The sequence below is a fragment of the Solanum pennellii genome, chromosome 8 (assembly GCF_001406875.1).
Source record: "Solanum pennellii chromosome 8, SPENNV200".
NCBI classification, from domain to species: Eukaryota; Viridiplantae; Streptophyta; class Magnoliopsida; order Solanales; family Solanaceae; genus Solanum; species Solanum pennellii.
In genome coordinates, this window is record NC_028644.1 from 26055314 (window position 1) to 26071477 (window position 16164).

Genomic DNA, 16164 nt, shown 5'->3' on the forward strand with positions numbered 1-16164 from the left:
TCAGTATTTCCAACGCTATACCACCCATATAAGTTCTATTTTTTTCGTTAAATAACAAAAGAATTAACATGCTTGAGCTGTCACATTAGAAAACATTCACAAGAAAGAATATTTATTCAAATATTAGCTGCAAAACTTGTGCTACTTCCAAGTATACCTTATCGCGAAGTTAAAGTGCAACTCCTAATATTATTTTTTCTTGTTTAAGATGAGTGCTCTGAATTCAGTGAAAAGAGAATCTGCAACTTGAATCAAAACTTCAATGATCCGGAGTTGTGGTAGAGTAGAATTAAACAAAGCAAGTGGGTAATACTGGATTTGAAGGAAATAAAAGAGGCACAAAATTGAGGAGACTGCTTCAGGCCATAAAGTGCTTATCTTAGTTTACACACCTCCTGAGCAACAAAACTACACAGTTGCTCCATATATGCCTCATCTTCGAGATCCTGATGCAGAAAAACATTTTTAATATCCAATTGGTAGAGAGGCCAATGGCAAACAACAACCATGGATAAGAAGTTATGGACTGAAGCAATCTTAGCCACAGACAAGCCTTTAGACAGTCAAAATTTGTCCGCTGGGGCCAACCTTCGTGGTATATACCCAGCGACAATCAACTGGAGTTAAAGGAACGAGCTCTCCAGTACCACTAGAGTGTAAAGCAAACATATCCCCAATCATAGCTTGTTGCCAACTTAGATGACAAAGAATTTCACCTTAGGAATAGAACCAGATGATAGAGGAACGAGCTCCCAAGTACCAATGGAGTGTAAGGCAGACACCTCCTCAATCATAGCTTGATGAGAAAGAGTATCAAGTGTAGTCTTAGGGATGAAAACAGATAATAGTGATGAAACAAAGACAGTATGGGATAGTGACAAATGATGATAGCTCAAACAAGTATATTCAGATAGAGGGTTATGAATAGAACAAATATTTTTTTCCTGTGGCAATGAAAGAACTTTCTGTAGACAAATCCGCAACCTGTAGGTAATGACTGCTCATCTGGACTGAATAAGGAGCGTGGATGACGATGGTAAGTCGATAGTGGTGGAGGTGGAGTTGAAAAAGATGGAGGTTTAGAAGGGGAAGGGGAAGGGTGGAAGGATCAACTATGACAGGATCCCCAAAAAATGGAACTAGTAGAATCTCAAAGATGCCCAGATGTTCAGTAAAATAAAATGTGAAGTATGTCTGACCTTCAAAGAAAGTAACATCAACTAATTGTTATTTAGAGGGAATACCTATCTCTTAGTTCCTTAAACTATGTTGCCACCATAGGATACTAGCTAGTGGATCCACCTAGAAAGCTATGTTTATATGAGGTTTTACCTTGGCCAGTAGACCACCTTCCATCAGCGTAAGGTCTTATCACACCGGATTCCACATTTAGCTCATGTTGTCTATGTCGGTTAAAGCGAGTGTTCCCTAAACTAAAATGAAAGAATAAGTATAGACTAACTAAAGTGATTTGAGGGGTTTGACTTAGCCTAGGTAGGGGTATGGGACTCTACCTATGCCTTGCACTAGTTTGCCTTGATGAGAGCTTTGGGAAGTTAATATTATGTATATGGATGGTGTTAAATGTAAATGTTTTTATATGATGATTATGATGCTTATGAACATGCAAACGGCCTTAACGGTCTTTATTACTAAAGATATGAATTTATGAATATATGAGATTATATTGTGTGGAGTATGATACTAATTATAGTTCTTGTTGGGTGACTTGATTAAGTAGGGTTATGGGGCTTTACTTGGTCATTGCACTTGTTGACTCTATGGGAATTTATGATTTGTTACCTTACTTTGCTATTGATGTGATTACTCTTATTCATGCCTGTTATGATATTACTTGGTGATAGAGTATACGATATTATGGGTTCAAGCGTGTTGATATACATTTGACTTCCTTAACAATGGGTTGTGCATAAGTTCTTAAAGGAGTAAAATGGCATGATTTAACTAAAAGCTCCCTTTCTGCATAATTTGCTTGTATATGTGCATAAAATCTCATACTTGGTATATGTGGAGTACTAACCCCATTTTCTTCCCTTTTCCCCAAACATTTTAGGTTCCGGTCGTTGAAGAGTTTTGGGAGGCGTCATTGTTGAAGGCTTGGATTCTTCCTTTCATCCAAGTGGGATAGGTCCTCAACTTTCGAGGGCAATGCCATCTTCTAGCTTTGGATTTTGTTATGAGCTTATTGACTCTATCATTTCTTTCTTTGTTATTTGAATATTGTACTTTCTTATGGCCTATACATGGTCTTGTTGAATTGATGTAAGGGTTATGCCCATATTGTGATATTCCGTGTAGATGGTATGAGATGAGACAATCATTGAGACTATTTCTATATTCTTATATATGTATGTGCAATAAAAGTAGAAGGCTATGTAACCTTCCTATATGAAAGGTCTATTTATACTCGATATGAATATATAGTATGTGTATGTAGAGGTCTATGTAAACCTCAAAGTAGTAATATTAAAAGTTTTAAATTTTCTGCACTTTTCAACCTATGAATGTAACGACATGAAAGTAAGAGGATAGTCTTAGTCCTTCAAAAGGACGCCGATGCCGGTATAGGGGGTAAACCTGGATGTGACAAACTTGGTATCAGAGGATGAGGTTGAATATCGTTGAGTTATGTCTCTCTCACTACCACGTCTACGTAGGTTTGTATTCATAATTGTGAAGCGCGACACACTTATGAGTAGAAACCTATATGATGCTTAGGAATCGCTCTCTTCCTTGGAAATCTTATATTGTGCCAATAGAGTATACTTATGGTGTGCTTTTGCATCTAATCCTATTGTTGTGCTTATAGGATTCATGAACACTCAAAGGAATGCGGCTCGAAGACTTGAGGAGGAAGTTGCTAATGCGGGAGCTCCTCCCTATGATGAGCAAGTTCCTCCACTTGAGGAGAATGTTAATGTTGATCAAGCCCCGGCTAACCCTCCACCTATGACGGAGGAGGAGATGAGGGCTATTCTTGATCAAATGGCCCAAGCCATGACTACTCAAGCACAAGCCGCGACGGTTCAAGCCCAAGCTATGACGGCCCAAGCCAATCGGGATATTGCTCCCCATCCTCATCAACAAAGTCACTACTATGGCTTTCCGTCTAAGGGACTTCTCTCGAATGAATCCTCCTACTTTCTATGGGTCTAACATTGATGAAGACCCCCAAGAATTCATTGATGAGGTCTACAAGATACTATATGCTATGGGGGTGTCTTCAAGTGAGAAGGCCGAGTTGGCCACATATCAACTCAAAGATGTGGCTCAAACTTGATATGTGCAATGAAGGGATAATAGGCCTTTGAGGGGTGGTCCGGTGACTTGGGAGATTTTTAGGGCGGCTTTTCTAGATCGGTTCTTCCCTAGAGAGATGAGGGAGGAAAAAGTGGTGGAATTCAATAACCTCCGCCAAGGGGGTATGAGTGTTCATGATTACTCCTTGAAGTTCATCTAATTGACTAAATATGCTCCTTCCTTGGTCTCCGATCCTAGAGACGAAATGAGTCAATTTGTGACGAGTGTATCGGATGACTTACAAGAAGAATGTCATTCGGTGATGTTACATGACAATATGAACATTTCCCGTCTTATGGTGCATGCTAGGGGGTGGAGGAGGCTAGAACTAAGAGGAAGAATAGGGATTCAAAAAGGGCAAGGTCTTTTGAGGGTGGAGCTACAAAGAATAGGCTTGAGATTCAAGACAAGCCTAAATTCAAGAAGAGATTCTCAAATCAAGTTCCATCCAAATTTCCTAAGGCTAGGGATGACAAGGCCCCTAGGTCGAAAGTCCAAAAAGGGAAGATTAGGAGTTCGTCCAATGAGAAACCTTCTTGTGCCAAATGTGGAAAGGGTCATTTTGGTGAATGCTTGATAGGAACGGGGATTTGCTTTGGTTGTGGCAAAAATGGCCACAAGGTGAGAGATTGTCCTAGTGCTAAAGGGCAAGAGAAGATTGGACAACCAAGTGGTTCTTGTGATGCTCCAAAGAAGAACCGCTTCTATGCTCTTCGTTTTAGGGGTGAACAAGAGAACTCTCCCGACGTGGTGACCGATATGTTAAAAATCATTACTTTTGATGTGTATGCTTTACTTGATTCGGGTGCTACTTTGTCCTTTGTTACACCTCTAGTAGCTAAAAGTTTGATACCTTCCCAGATATTTTGCATGAGCCTTTCTAGTGTCCACTTCGGTGGGAGAGTCGGTTGTTGCTAAAAGAGTCTATCGAAATTGTCCTATTTCATTGCCCAATAGAGTTCCTTATGTTGATCTAGTAGAACTCGATATGCTTGATCTTGATATTATATTGGGTATGGATTGGTTGCATGCATGTTTTGCATCCATTGATTGTAGGACAAGAGTGGTGAGGTTTAACTTCCCAAATGAACCCGTTGTTGAGTGGAAGGGGGGAATTCTATTCCTAGAAGTCGCATCATATCTTGTCTAAAAGCATATAAAATGATCTCAAAGGGTTGTCTCTATCACATAGTAAGAGTACAAAATTTGGATTCCAAAATTCCTCCTATTGATCGGTCCTCGTAATGAGTGAATTTTCGGAGGTTTTTCCTAATGACCTTCCCGGTATTCCTCATGAACGGGAAATTGATTTTGGTATCTATTTGCTACCGGAAACAAATCCCATTTCAATCCCTCCATATCGGATGGCTCCGGCCGAATTGAAGGATTTGAATGCTCAACTCAACGATTTGCTTGACAAAGGCTATATAAGACCTAGTATATCTCCATTGGGTGCTCCGGTGTTATTTGTCAAAAAGAAGGATGCGTCTTTGAGAATGTGTATTGCTTACCGCCAACTCAACAAGGTCACCATTAAAATTAGTACCCTCTCCCTCGGATTGATGACTTATTTAACCAACTCCAAGGGGCGAGTTACTTTTTAAAGATAGCCTTGAGTTCGGGGTATCATCAACTTAGGGTGAGAGGGGAGGATATACCAAAGACGGTTTTTCAGACTAGGTATGGGCATTATGAGTTCTTGGTCATGTCTTTCGGTCTCACTAATGCTCCGGCGGCATTTATGGACCTAATGAATAGAGTATTTCGAAATTACCTAGATTCATTTGTCATTGCTTCATTGACGATATCTTGGTATATTCAAAGGACAAAGAATGAGGATGATCATATGGGTCATTTGAGGGTAGTATTACAAACCCTTAAAGAACATCAATTGTATGCCAAGTATAGTAAGTGTGAGTTCTGGTTGAGGTCGGTGACTTTTCTTGGGCACATCATTTCTAGTGAGGGAGTTGAAGTAGACCCAAGGAAAACGGAAGCGGTGAAAAATTGGCCTAGACCATTGACTCCGATTGACATTAGGAGTTTCTTGGGTTTAGCGGGATACTATCGGAGGTTTGTGGATGGTTTCGCGTCCATTGCGTCTCCTTTGACTACTTTGACCCAAAAGAGTAAAAAGTTTGAGTGGTCGGAGGCATGTGAGAAGAGCTTCCAATTGTTGAAAGATACGCTTACTTCCGCTCCGGTGTTGACCTTACCGGAGGGTACAAAGGGTTTTGTGGTGTATTGTGACGCATCCCGAGTGGGTTTGGGGTGTGTGATTATGCAAAACAGGAAGGTGATAGCTTATGCCTCTAGGCAACTAAAGGTACATGAGAGAAATTACCCCACTCATGACCTTGAATTAGCGATCGTGGTGTTTGCTTTGAAAATTTGGAGGCATTACTTGTATGGGGTTCATGTTGATGTTTTTACCGATCATAAGAGTCCAATATGTGTTCCCCCTAAAGGAGTTGAATCTCCGACAAAAAAGGTGGCTTGAGTTGTTAAAAGATTAGATATGAGTGTCCTTTATTACCCCAGCAAGGCTAATGTAGTTGCGGATGCCCTAAGTCGGATGATATGGGTAGTGTATCCCATCTTGTTAAAGCCAAAAAGGGCCTAACAAGGGAAGTACATAGGTTGGCTAGGTTGGGGGTGAGGTTCTCCGGACGGGGTGTCATAGTTCATCATAACTCCAAGTCATCTTTAGTGGTTGAGGTGAAGTCCAAACAACACCTTGATTTAGCCTTAATGGAATTGAAAGGATCGCTTCTTGGCAAGTTGAATGATCATTCTCCTTAGGGGGGGATGGTGTGTTAAGATACCAAGGGAGACTATGTGTTCCCGATGTAGATAGGTTGAGGAATCGGATCTTAGAAGAAGCACATGGGTCCCGCTACTCCATTCATCCGGGGTCGACAAAAATGTACCATGACCTAAGGAAAATATATTGGTGGGAAGGTCTAAAGAGGGACATAGCAGAATTTGTCGCTAAGTGTCCTAATTGCCAACAAGTAAAGGTCGAACACCTAAAGCCGGGTGGCTTACTACAAGAGATCCAAATTCCTACTTGGAAGTGGGAAGACATCAATATGGACTTTTTAGTAGGTTTACCTCGGACCCAAAAGTCCTATGATTCCATATGGGTGGTTGTGGATCGATTGACTAAGTCCGCTCGCTTTATTCCCGTCAAGTCTTCATATTCGACAGAGGATTATGCAAGAATCTTCCTAGATGAGATTGTGTGCCGCCATGGCATTCCGTTATCCATCATATCGGATCGGGGCGCACAATTCACATCTAGATTTTGGAGGTCGTTCCAAAAAGGGTTAGCTACTACGGTAAAGTTGAGCACCGCTTTTCATCCCCATATGGATGGTCAAGCGGAGCGTACGATACAAACCCTTGAAGATATGCTTAGGGAGTGCATCATTGATTTTAAAGGGAGTTGGGATAGACACTTACCTTTGGTGGAGTTTGCCTATAACAATAGTTTTCATTCATCCATTTCTATGGCTCCCTATAAAGCCTTGTATGGTAGGAGGTGTAGGTCTCCCATTGGATGGTTTGAAGTGGGTTAAGCCATCGTTTCTTGGTCTCGAGTTGATTTATAAGACTTCAAAAAAGGTTCATATCATAAGGAACCGGTTGCAAACAGCCTATAGTCTGCAAAAGTCTTATGCCGATCATAGGAGAAGGGATTTGGAGTTTGAAGAAGGTGATAAGGTGTGTTTGAAAATTTCACCAATGAAAGGGGTGGTTAGATTTGGCAAGAAAGAGAAATTGAGTCCTCGTTATGTGGGCCCCTATGAAATCTGCAAAGGGTTGGTAAGGTTGCTTATGAAATGAAACTTCCTAGTAAATTGGCTTCGGTTCATCCGGTTTTCCATGTTTCTATGTTGAAAAAGTGTATCGGTGATCCCGAGTCTGTTCTTCCTATTGAGGGTCTTGGTGCCACGGATAACCTCTCTTTTAAGGAAGTTCCGGTTCAAATTCTTGATATGCAAGTCGAGAAGTTAAGGAATAAAGCGGTTGTATCCGTAAAAGTGTTATGGATAAATCAATTAGTTAAGGGTGCTACATGGGAGGCCGAAGCCGATATGAAGTCCCATTATCCTCATCTTTTTGAGAATTAAGGTTAGCCATTCTTTTTAATTATATAATTATGACAAGGTCATGTGATTTCTTGATTTTTGGGTGAAGTTTTGCACATTATGCATTTTGAAAGAAACTTAAGTAACTTTACTGTAGTGTTGCTACTAAAAACTTGAAATTTTGTTTTTTGCTTGTTTTGAGTTATGTTGTGCATTTTGATATGGTGAGTCTTCATGAAATGATAGGTAGCATGTTGTTAAGTTGAACTTTGTGCAAATTGACTCATGTAATGTATGTTGAGCTCATAAGTGTTGTGAGAAGGAAATGTCTCATGATGAAGTGTTTTGAGCCTTATGTGTGGTAATATGAGTTTTGATATTTGTCTTGTTGATATGACACGTTTTATGTTGACTTGATATTGTTGATGTTGGGTTGCTAGTCTTGGGTTTTTTCCTTCCTTCAAAAAGTTTTAGTGTCATTCGAGGACGAATGTTCCTAAGGGGGATAATGCAACACCTTGAAAATCCAAGACTCATTGTAAAGCCAAACATAGATGTCATAAAGTCTAAACACTGTTTCTAAGTCCATTGTTAATGGATATAGGTCTTTTAGGAGGTTTAAGAACCAAAACGTTCGGGAAGTTGGTTCAAAGGGATGTTAATGTGCCTTAGCCTTTTTGACTAACTTTTTGGAGTCGGAAATGTACGAAAATGGGTGGAAAGGTAGCTAATAGGTGTTCCGAGTTGTTCCATGGTTGAAACGCCCGGGTACGACTGCCCAAGGACCAACCAAGGGCCCTTGAGGGGGACCCCTGCAGTTTGATGCAGCACTGCCTGGCAGTGTGCATCAACGAGACAGACGACGGCCTATGTGTAAATCGACGGGGCGTTGATGCCACCTTCATCCCACACTTAGGCTGGTGGAGAAGGTCCCTTCACCTGCACAGTCCCTGCAATCATCGACGCAATGCAGAAGTGCAAGCTACGATTCGTGTGTGGATCGATGGGGCGTCGATGCCACCGTCGTCCCACACTAAGAAAATTGGAGAAAAGCCTCGCCTGCACCAGTCTCTGACCGAACTTACGGATGTGCAGCACGGACCGTCGGTGGATAAACCGGTCCGTCAATCGAGGTCTCGTCGATGGGGTCTGCAAATTCCTGCACGGTTTAAATTAAGTTTATGTAATTAATTAAGTGATTGAGGGGTTAGTTGGGGATTTAAGAGAGACTAATTAAGTTGATTAAGTCCTATAAATACCCTCAACCCTAATTAATCAAAACACTACTCTCAAATAACCTCTTCCTTCTCTCTTCTTTCTCTCTCTAATCGGAAGACTCCATAGAAGCTTAGCTTGGAAGGTGAATTGGGGGCTGGAAAAGGGTGAATTCTTCATCAAATTGTTAAGAAACATTAAGGTATGGATTCTGTTCACCTTTGAGATCCTTTCCTCAAAGGGTTACTTCAAAAGATATTTCAAAAAGTTGAGTTTTCTTATGAGTTTTATTCAATTACGAAACTGAAGTTATGGATTGAGTTGTTAATGAATTCTTAGGGTTATATTGAGTAGATTAATATGTAATTCAACTTGTTTATGGTAATTATTGATGGTTTGGTTTAAATTGAAGAATATGATCCTCTATCCCTAACCCTAGGTAGTGATCTTGACCTATATTTTATTGTGATCATTCAATAGAGTTGCTTGTTGATTTGATTACTATCCTATGGTGTTATTATGATTTAATTAAGATGAATTATTGGCCTATCATGCTAGTTCTTGAGATGTGATTTAGGTTATGAATTATAATGTGAAATTAACCTATGTACCTTGTCTCAAGTTGTGATCTAAAGATGAATTGTGTTATAGAGATGCAATTGGTCTTGTTATTCTATTGGTTATCATTGTGTGATGATGTTACTCCCCAAGTTGGGTTGAGTTATGGGTTGATGGTAAGACCTTGATGATAGGCTATGAGGAAGACTTGGTAAGTCTTAGAATCTCTATTTTTACTTCCAATTGTGATTAATTGTTGTTAAGTCATGATATTACATCTGGAGTATGCCTTATACTAGGATTATAAGGTGGTATGACATTGAATTGAAATGTCTTGACTATGTTGTGAGGTTGATTAAGGTGTATGTGCTATGAGGATGGTGAAAACTATCAATGTGCCTTAATATGTTATAAAATGCTAAAGCGTTAACCTCACTTATATGAACTGTGATGAAAGGACTTATACTCATACAATTCTTATTGAGCTATTGATGATGATGATTATACAAGGGGTAGACCCTATGGCCTAAATTAACTTATGATTGATAATTAAAGGCTTAAAGACATTTCAATAAAAGGTCTTAGCTTAGCACCGAGTGAACTTGACAATGGGAGGTGATGGCTTTCCATAGAGGAAGTGTTACCCTATAGGTCTATAAGTGATGTCGACACCCCTTTGAGGGATCCTCGTCCAATGATTCCCATGAGGTGAGGCCCCAATTACTAAATGGTATGTAGAGGGAATACCTATCTCTTAGTTCCTTAAACTATGTTGCCACCATAGGATACTAGCTAGTGGATCCACCTAGAAAGCTATGTTTATAGGAGGTTTTACCTTGGCCGGTAGACCACCTTCCATCGGCATAAGGTCTTATCACACCGGATTCCACATTTAGCTCAAGTGATCTATGTCGGTTAAAGCGAGTGTTCCCTAAACTAAAATGAAAGAATGAAGTATAGACTAAGTAAAGTGATTTGAGGGGTTTGACTTAGCCTAGGTAGGGTATGGGACTCTACCTATGCCTTGCACTAGTTTGCCTTGATGAGAGCTTTGGGAAGTTAATATTATGTATATGGATGGTGTTAAATGTAAATGTTTTTATATGATGATTATGATGTTTATGAGCATGCAAATGGCCTTAACGGTCTTTATTACTAAAGATATGAATTTATGAATATATGAGATTATATTGTGTGGAGTACGATACTAATTATAGTTCTTGTTGGGTGACTTGATTAAGTAGGGTTATGGGGCTTTACTTGGTCATTGCACTTGTTGAATCTATGGGAATTTATGATTTGTTACCTTACTTTGCTATTTATGTGATTACTCTTATTCATGCCTGTGATGATATTACTTGGTGATAGAGTATACGATATTATGGGTTCAAGCGTGTTGATATACATTTGACTTCCTTAACTATGGGTTGTGCATAAGTTCTTAAAGGAGTAAAATGGCATGATCTAACTAAAAGCTCCCTTTTTGCATAATTTGCTTGTATATGTGCATAAAATCTCATACTTAGTACATGTGGAGTACTAACCCCATTTTCTTCCCTTTTCCCCAAACATTTTAGGTTCCGGTCGTTGAAGAGTTTTGGGAGGCGTCATTGTTGAAGGCTTGGATTCTTCCTTTCATCCAAGTGGGATAGGTCTTCAACTTTCGAGGGAAATGCCATCTTCTAGCTTTGGATTTTGTTATGAGCTTATTGACTCTATCATTTCTTTCCTTGTTATTTGAATATTGTACTTTCGTATGGCCTATACATGGTCTTGTTGAATTGATGTAAGGGTTATGCCCATATTGTGATATTCCGTGTAGATGGTATGAGATGAGACAATCATTGAGACTATTTCTATATTCTTATATATGTATGTGCAATAAAAGTAGAAGGCTATGTAACTTTCCTATATGAAGGGTCTATGTATACTCGATATGAATATATAGTATGTGTATGTAGAGGTCTATGTAAACCTCCAAGTAGTAATAATAAAAGTTCTAAAATTTTCGCACTTTTCAACCTATGAATGTAATGACATGAAACTAAGAGGCTAGTCTTAGTCCTTCAAAAGGACGACGACGCCGGTTACGTCTAGGGAGTAAACCTGGATGTGACATAGACAACAAAGGTGGTGCAATCAGACATGGAAATCGAGCAAACAAGTCATCCACAACACGATTAGTGGGGCTAGCCAAAATTTGATCACATATGGAGTCAAGACTAAATGAAATTCCAGCAAGTGAACAACTAAAAACACTTGCTCACATTGCTTCTATTGTTTTAAACACTTGATTAGTGGGCATTAGCTCATTAATTTCTTCTATAACTACCTAAACCTATCCAAGATTAGTAGACATATCTGAATCATGTTTCAAGGTTACTCAACAAGAAATTACATTATAAAAGCAAGAGATGTCATTTGTTTATAGCCCACCTGCTTCATCTCAAATTAACAAGAAAATTCGGAACGGTCGAGACAGCGAAATCAATTTTGAATCACTAGATTTCTACAATAGGCTACCCAATCAACCTTCCACCATTCGCCCTTATCTTTTTCATTAATGTCTTTAGCCTGTTTAACCAAGTTACCTTGACACATTGTCCCTTGCACCATAACTGAACAGAGGAAGACCAAGATAAGTAGTTTACACTACCTATCAAGGGAATGTGGTGATCGAGTGATATGGGATGCTGGAAATCATATGTTTAGAACCACATATATCTTAATTGAGTGACATTTTTCTTAAAGCAATAGCTGAAAAATAGACTTCCCTCACCGAAGGTGGTTGGAAAATAGTGTAGCAGGCATATATCCACTCGGAATCACTAGGCGACCTTACTGGATAAAAAATCATTGAAAATTACAAAAACTAGGTCGTCTCCGCAAAAAATTGATAGATTTGATTGCCAGAAGTGATTGAAATTAGATGAAAGTTGAATGCATAGTGTCGGAAAAAGCAGGTAATCATATCTAGAAAAAGAATCTAACCAGAAAGTGGCCTAAATTGTGCTCACGCACCAATGCTCAGACAAATCTCATCGAATTCTACCCTGATCTTTTCAGCGTGTGGGGCGTCAGATGTAGACGGAGCAGTGTTATCAAAAGCAAAAGGGGCAAGAAAAGATATAAGGTTTTTTTTTGACAATGGTAACAAGTTTTTGTATAAATCTTCAACACTAAGGCTAGGGTCCCAAAAATATACATCACAGAGCTACTTACAACTGAGTAGGCTCAGCGACCCAAAAAAAAAATCTATCTCAAGGTCCTATCTCATCTTACAAGGATCCTAACATGTCTACAGTCACTACAGAATCATCTATATATTTCAAACTACACCAGTAGCAAAAAGTGATAATGCAGTTCGTTTTAATCCTATTCAGAGGGCTGCTAACAATTTCAAAACATCTCGAATTTCTCTCCTTCCAAATGGTCCACCATATCACTGCTGAGACAATTTTCCAACTGTTTTTGTCCATGCTACCACACCCCCTCATAGTTCCAGCTTACAAGAGTCTGACCTGTCCTTTTAGGCATAGTCCACCTTATGCCTCTAAAATTAGTAAACAAGTTCCATAATTGACTAACCACTTTACAGTGTAAAAACAGATAGTTGTCTCTGTCTTTTGCTCACAAAAAAAAACATCTTGGACACATTTGTATGCCCTTCTTCATGAGGTTTTCTTGCGTTAGAGCAGCCTCTTTCACTACCAGCCAAGTGAATACTATCACCTTGTAGGGAATTTTTACTTTCCATATAAGCTTCCAGGGAAAGAAACTGATTTGAGACCCCGTCTGATTCAAACTCTTATAAGCAGATTTGACTGTGAATAAACCGTCATTATGGCACTTCCATCTGAGAGTATCATCTCCTTCCTTTGGTCCTGTATACTAATCTAAGGTGCCATAAAATTCAGCCTGTGTTTCCACCTCCCAATCTTGCATCAGTCTTCTATATGTTAGGTTCCACCATTGAGGAGTCCATACTTCTTGTAGAGTAGACTCCTATTGCTGATTTAGTAGCTAAATATCTGGAAAAGGTTGCTTGAGACTGTCATTTCCTATCCAATCATCATCCCAAAACTTGATCTTCCTTCCACTCTTTACATTGAGGCTTGTTCTTTTAAAGAAAACATACCCCAAGTTTCTGGTTGACCTCCACAAACTGATGCCATAAGCAGAGAAAACTTCTTTGGTCTTCCAGAAATCTTCCTTCTCATATTTTGCTTGGATCACCCTCACCCACAATCTCTGCTCTTCTTTAGGGAATCTCCACAGCCATTTCATAAGCAAGCTTCTGTTATGTTTCCCCAAATTGCTGATGCCTAAACCGCCCTTCTTTTTTGATAGGATTACAGTCTTCCATTCAACAAAATGAAAACCTTCGTACTCCTTTTCTCCATTCCACAAAAAATTCCTCCTTATGGGCTTTAAGCGCAAATAGAGCGTAGGCTTTAATAAAAGAGGTGCAAAGGGAGAAAAACACAAATGTATAATTTAGTCCAAGGCTAATAATTATAAACATGAATGCCAGACATATGAAAAAAGTAATTGAGAAGAAATTATGATAAAGTACATGTCAATTGTTAAAAGTCGCCTCTTGAGAAGAGGCTCATTGGCAAGGAAAAACATTTCTCAGAACTTTGATGACGACACTAAAGCACACATTAAGGAAGGAAAGACACTCAATATGTTTTGAGCCTCACTTCAAGGCTTAAGCACTCATTTGACAACACTGCGACAGAGATGGCCGGATTAGCGCTCACTGGAGTCCAATTCTCATGGTGGGAATTGGTTTGATTGCAACACTTACGGATACAAGATTCTCTTTAAGCAAACGTGAGTTTGCCAGAAAAAATCTTCAATTTCGAAATTTTCTCTTCCTCTATGTTGTTGGCCTTTACGGGGCCCTGATACCATGCGAACGGAAGAGAAAATGAGATACTCATTTTGATCATTCCCTCAAGCTATTGAGGTTTAAATAACAATGTTTGCATGTCCTAAAAAGAAAGAAAATCAATACCGAATTACAATAGGAGTAAATTAAGTTACCTCCTATATTTACATATATTCTAGATTTTTCACAAGTATTCTAATCATCTCTAGTTTGCTCCTTTGTATACTTGATGATATAGTGAATTGGTCCTCTCCACCATGGACATAAGTTTCTTATCGACCAAACCAGATAAATTGTGCACCTCTTTTATTTGCATTAGTTACCGTCATTATCGACTTACTTGTTTAAGTACACAGCTACATCAGAACACATAAATGAGTCAATCCAAAAGATAAGTGGTTCGGAAGTCACATGAATCATATATCCAAATATTGCATGAGACAAAGCAGACATTTCCCATGGTTCAACTTTCTTACGAGGATCCATTTGACTAAGCTATTCATGGAAGCACTCCTAGATGGAAAAGCCATTTGCAAAAAAGGAGCAAGAAATCTGATATATGATCACTCATTAAGTGCACAATTAATATGACATCCTTCTCCCACTAAAAGCACGAGTAGTTGACCACAAAGTTAATGCATCTTACTTTTTTGCTTTTCACTACAGCAGATAACCTCCTTTTTAAATCTCATTGAAACATCAGCAGCAGTATGACCGCGTAATAACAACAAACCACTTATATATTGTCAACCCCTTGGAGTCCTAATTTCCCTATCCCTGAATGAAGAGGTGATGGACCAGATGGGATCACTCGAAATCTTTCTCATCTCCAGTTACAAGATCCAAGCCATTAAGATTTTGTGAAATCTCACAATTCAACAAGACCTTAGCTTCAGAGAACTAAGAACTCAGCCCAAGAAGCATTGCTATATTTCATTCATCATCTTTATAATAGCCCACTCCTAATGATACTCACTCCAGCAGCATGTTGGTCAATGTTGAAGTTCACTGAAGCATACTAGGATTAAGATAATTAATTATTTGGGCCTGTGAATTAAATGCCTTAAAGTTGGACAAAAATGACTAGTGATCTACTATTTTGCATTAGTACTTGCAGTTTTGTGAATTCTACTATAGCTATACACAGTAAGTAGCACTTCAAGGACTTGGGAGTACCTGTTGACTGACGACTGTGCCGTACATTAGACTAAGGTCAGAATTACAGGACATACACAATTGATGCATTAGGAATGTGAAGTACCTATAACAATATATGCAAGATGCAGAAGGGAACAACAATGAATTTTCAACACTAAATAACTTCCCTATCCCAACTAAAACACACTCTACAGGATATTTAACAGGAACAAACACCAGAATCAACTCTTAAGATGAGTGGCGGAGCTACAGTTTCGTTAACCTGTTCCGGTAGTTTTTGACCCAATCTCATTTATGCTAAGAAACTCAGTAAATACTCATAAACAATTCATGCTCAAAATTTTACAGGAAACAGATTTGGAAGTTTTAAGAAAAAAAATCAATAGTGAGCAAGATAAAGGAAAAGGAAGAAATAATTTACTTGTGGGCACTGCATTGAGACTCGAGGTTGATGAGGTTTTGAGAAGGGGAAGATGGGTTGCCTTCAGGAAGAGCACTAAAACTTACTCTCGTGCAATTTCTTCTCAACATACACTGTAAAGGTCTCTTCATCGCCATTGTTGACCAGAGTTTAGAAACAAATTACCGCCTCCCCTCTCTTATGAACCTGACCAAATTAATAAGAATCAATAACTGATATGAAGCCTCAATATACGTGTATATCTTGAATTGTCTCGATTGCTTCAATTTATCTTTTTCCTTCTTTCTTTTGTTTTCTTGCGTCACGTATATTGCCACTGTCAATTCTATGCTCTCCGTCCCATAATACTTATTTTAATATATTTATTTACATTATAAAAAAATATTTAATATTAATTTATTATCTTATTAATTATAATTATTTTTATTATATTTTAAAATTATTATATTTATTATATTTAAACATTGCTATAATCAAAATTAATTTTTTATTTATAATTT

The 16164-nt window shown here is 38.7% G+C and overlaps 1 protein-coding gene across 6 annotated transcripts in view; it reads right to left on the reverse strand.

Moving 5' to 3' along the window:
- Positions 1 to 15951, reverse strand: part of LOC107029052 (ornithine aminotransferase, mitochondrial) — a 30201-nt gene extending 14250 nt beyond the window's left edge. For 3 of the 6 annotated variants that reach the window (XR_001457943.2, XR_003580023.1, XM_027919124.1), the window contains exons 1-2: positions 15665 to 15951; positions 393 to 446 (exon numbers count right to left, since the gene is read on the reverse strand). Coding sequence is in view for 4 of the 6 variants with exons in the window: in XM_027919124.1 (XP_027774925.1) it covers positions 393 to 446; positions 15665 to 15801 (191 nt within the window). In the remaining 2 variants the exon portion in view is untranslated. The remainder of the gene's footprint in view (positions 1 to 392; positions 447 to 15664) is intronic. The other 3 variants (XM_015230347.2, XM_027919125.1, XM_015230348.2) reach the window with 3 other exon arrangements.
- Positions 15952 to 16164: the final 213 nt, after the last annotated feature.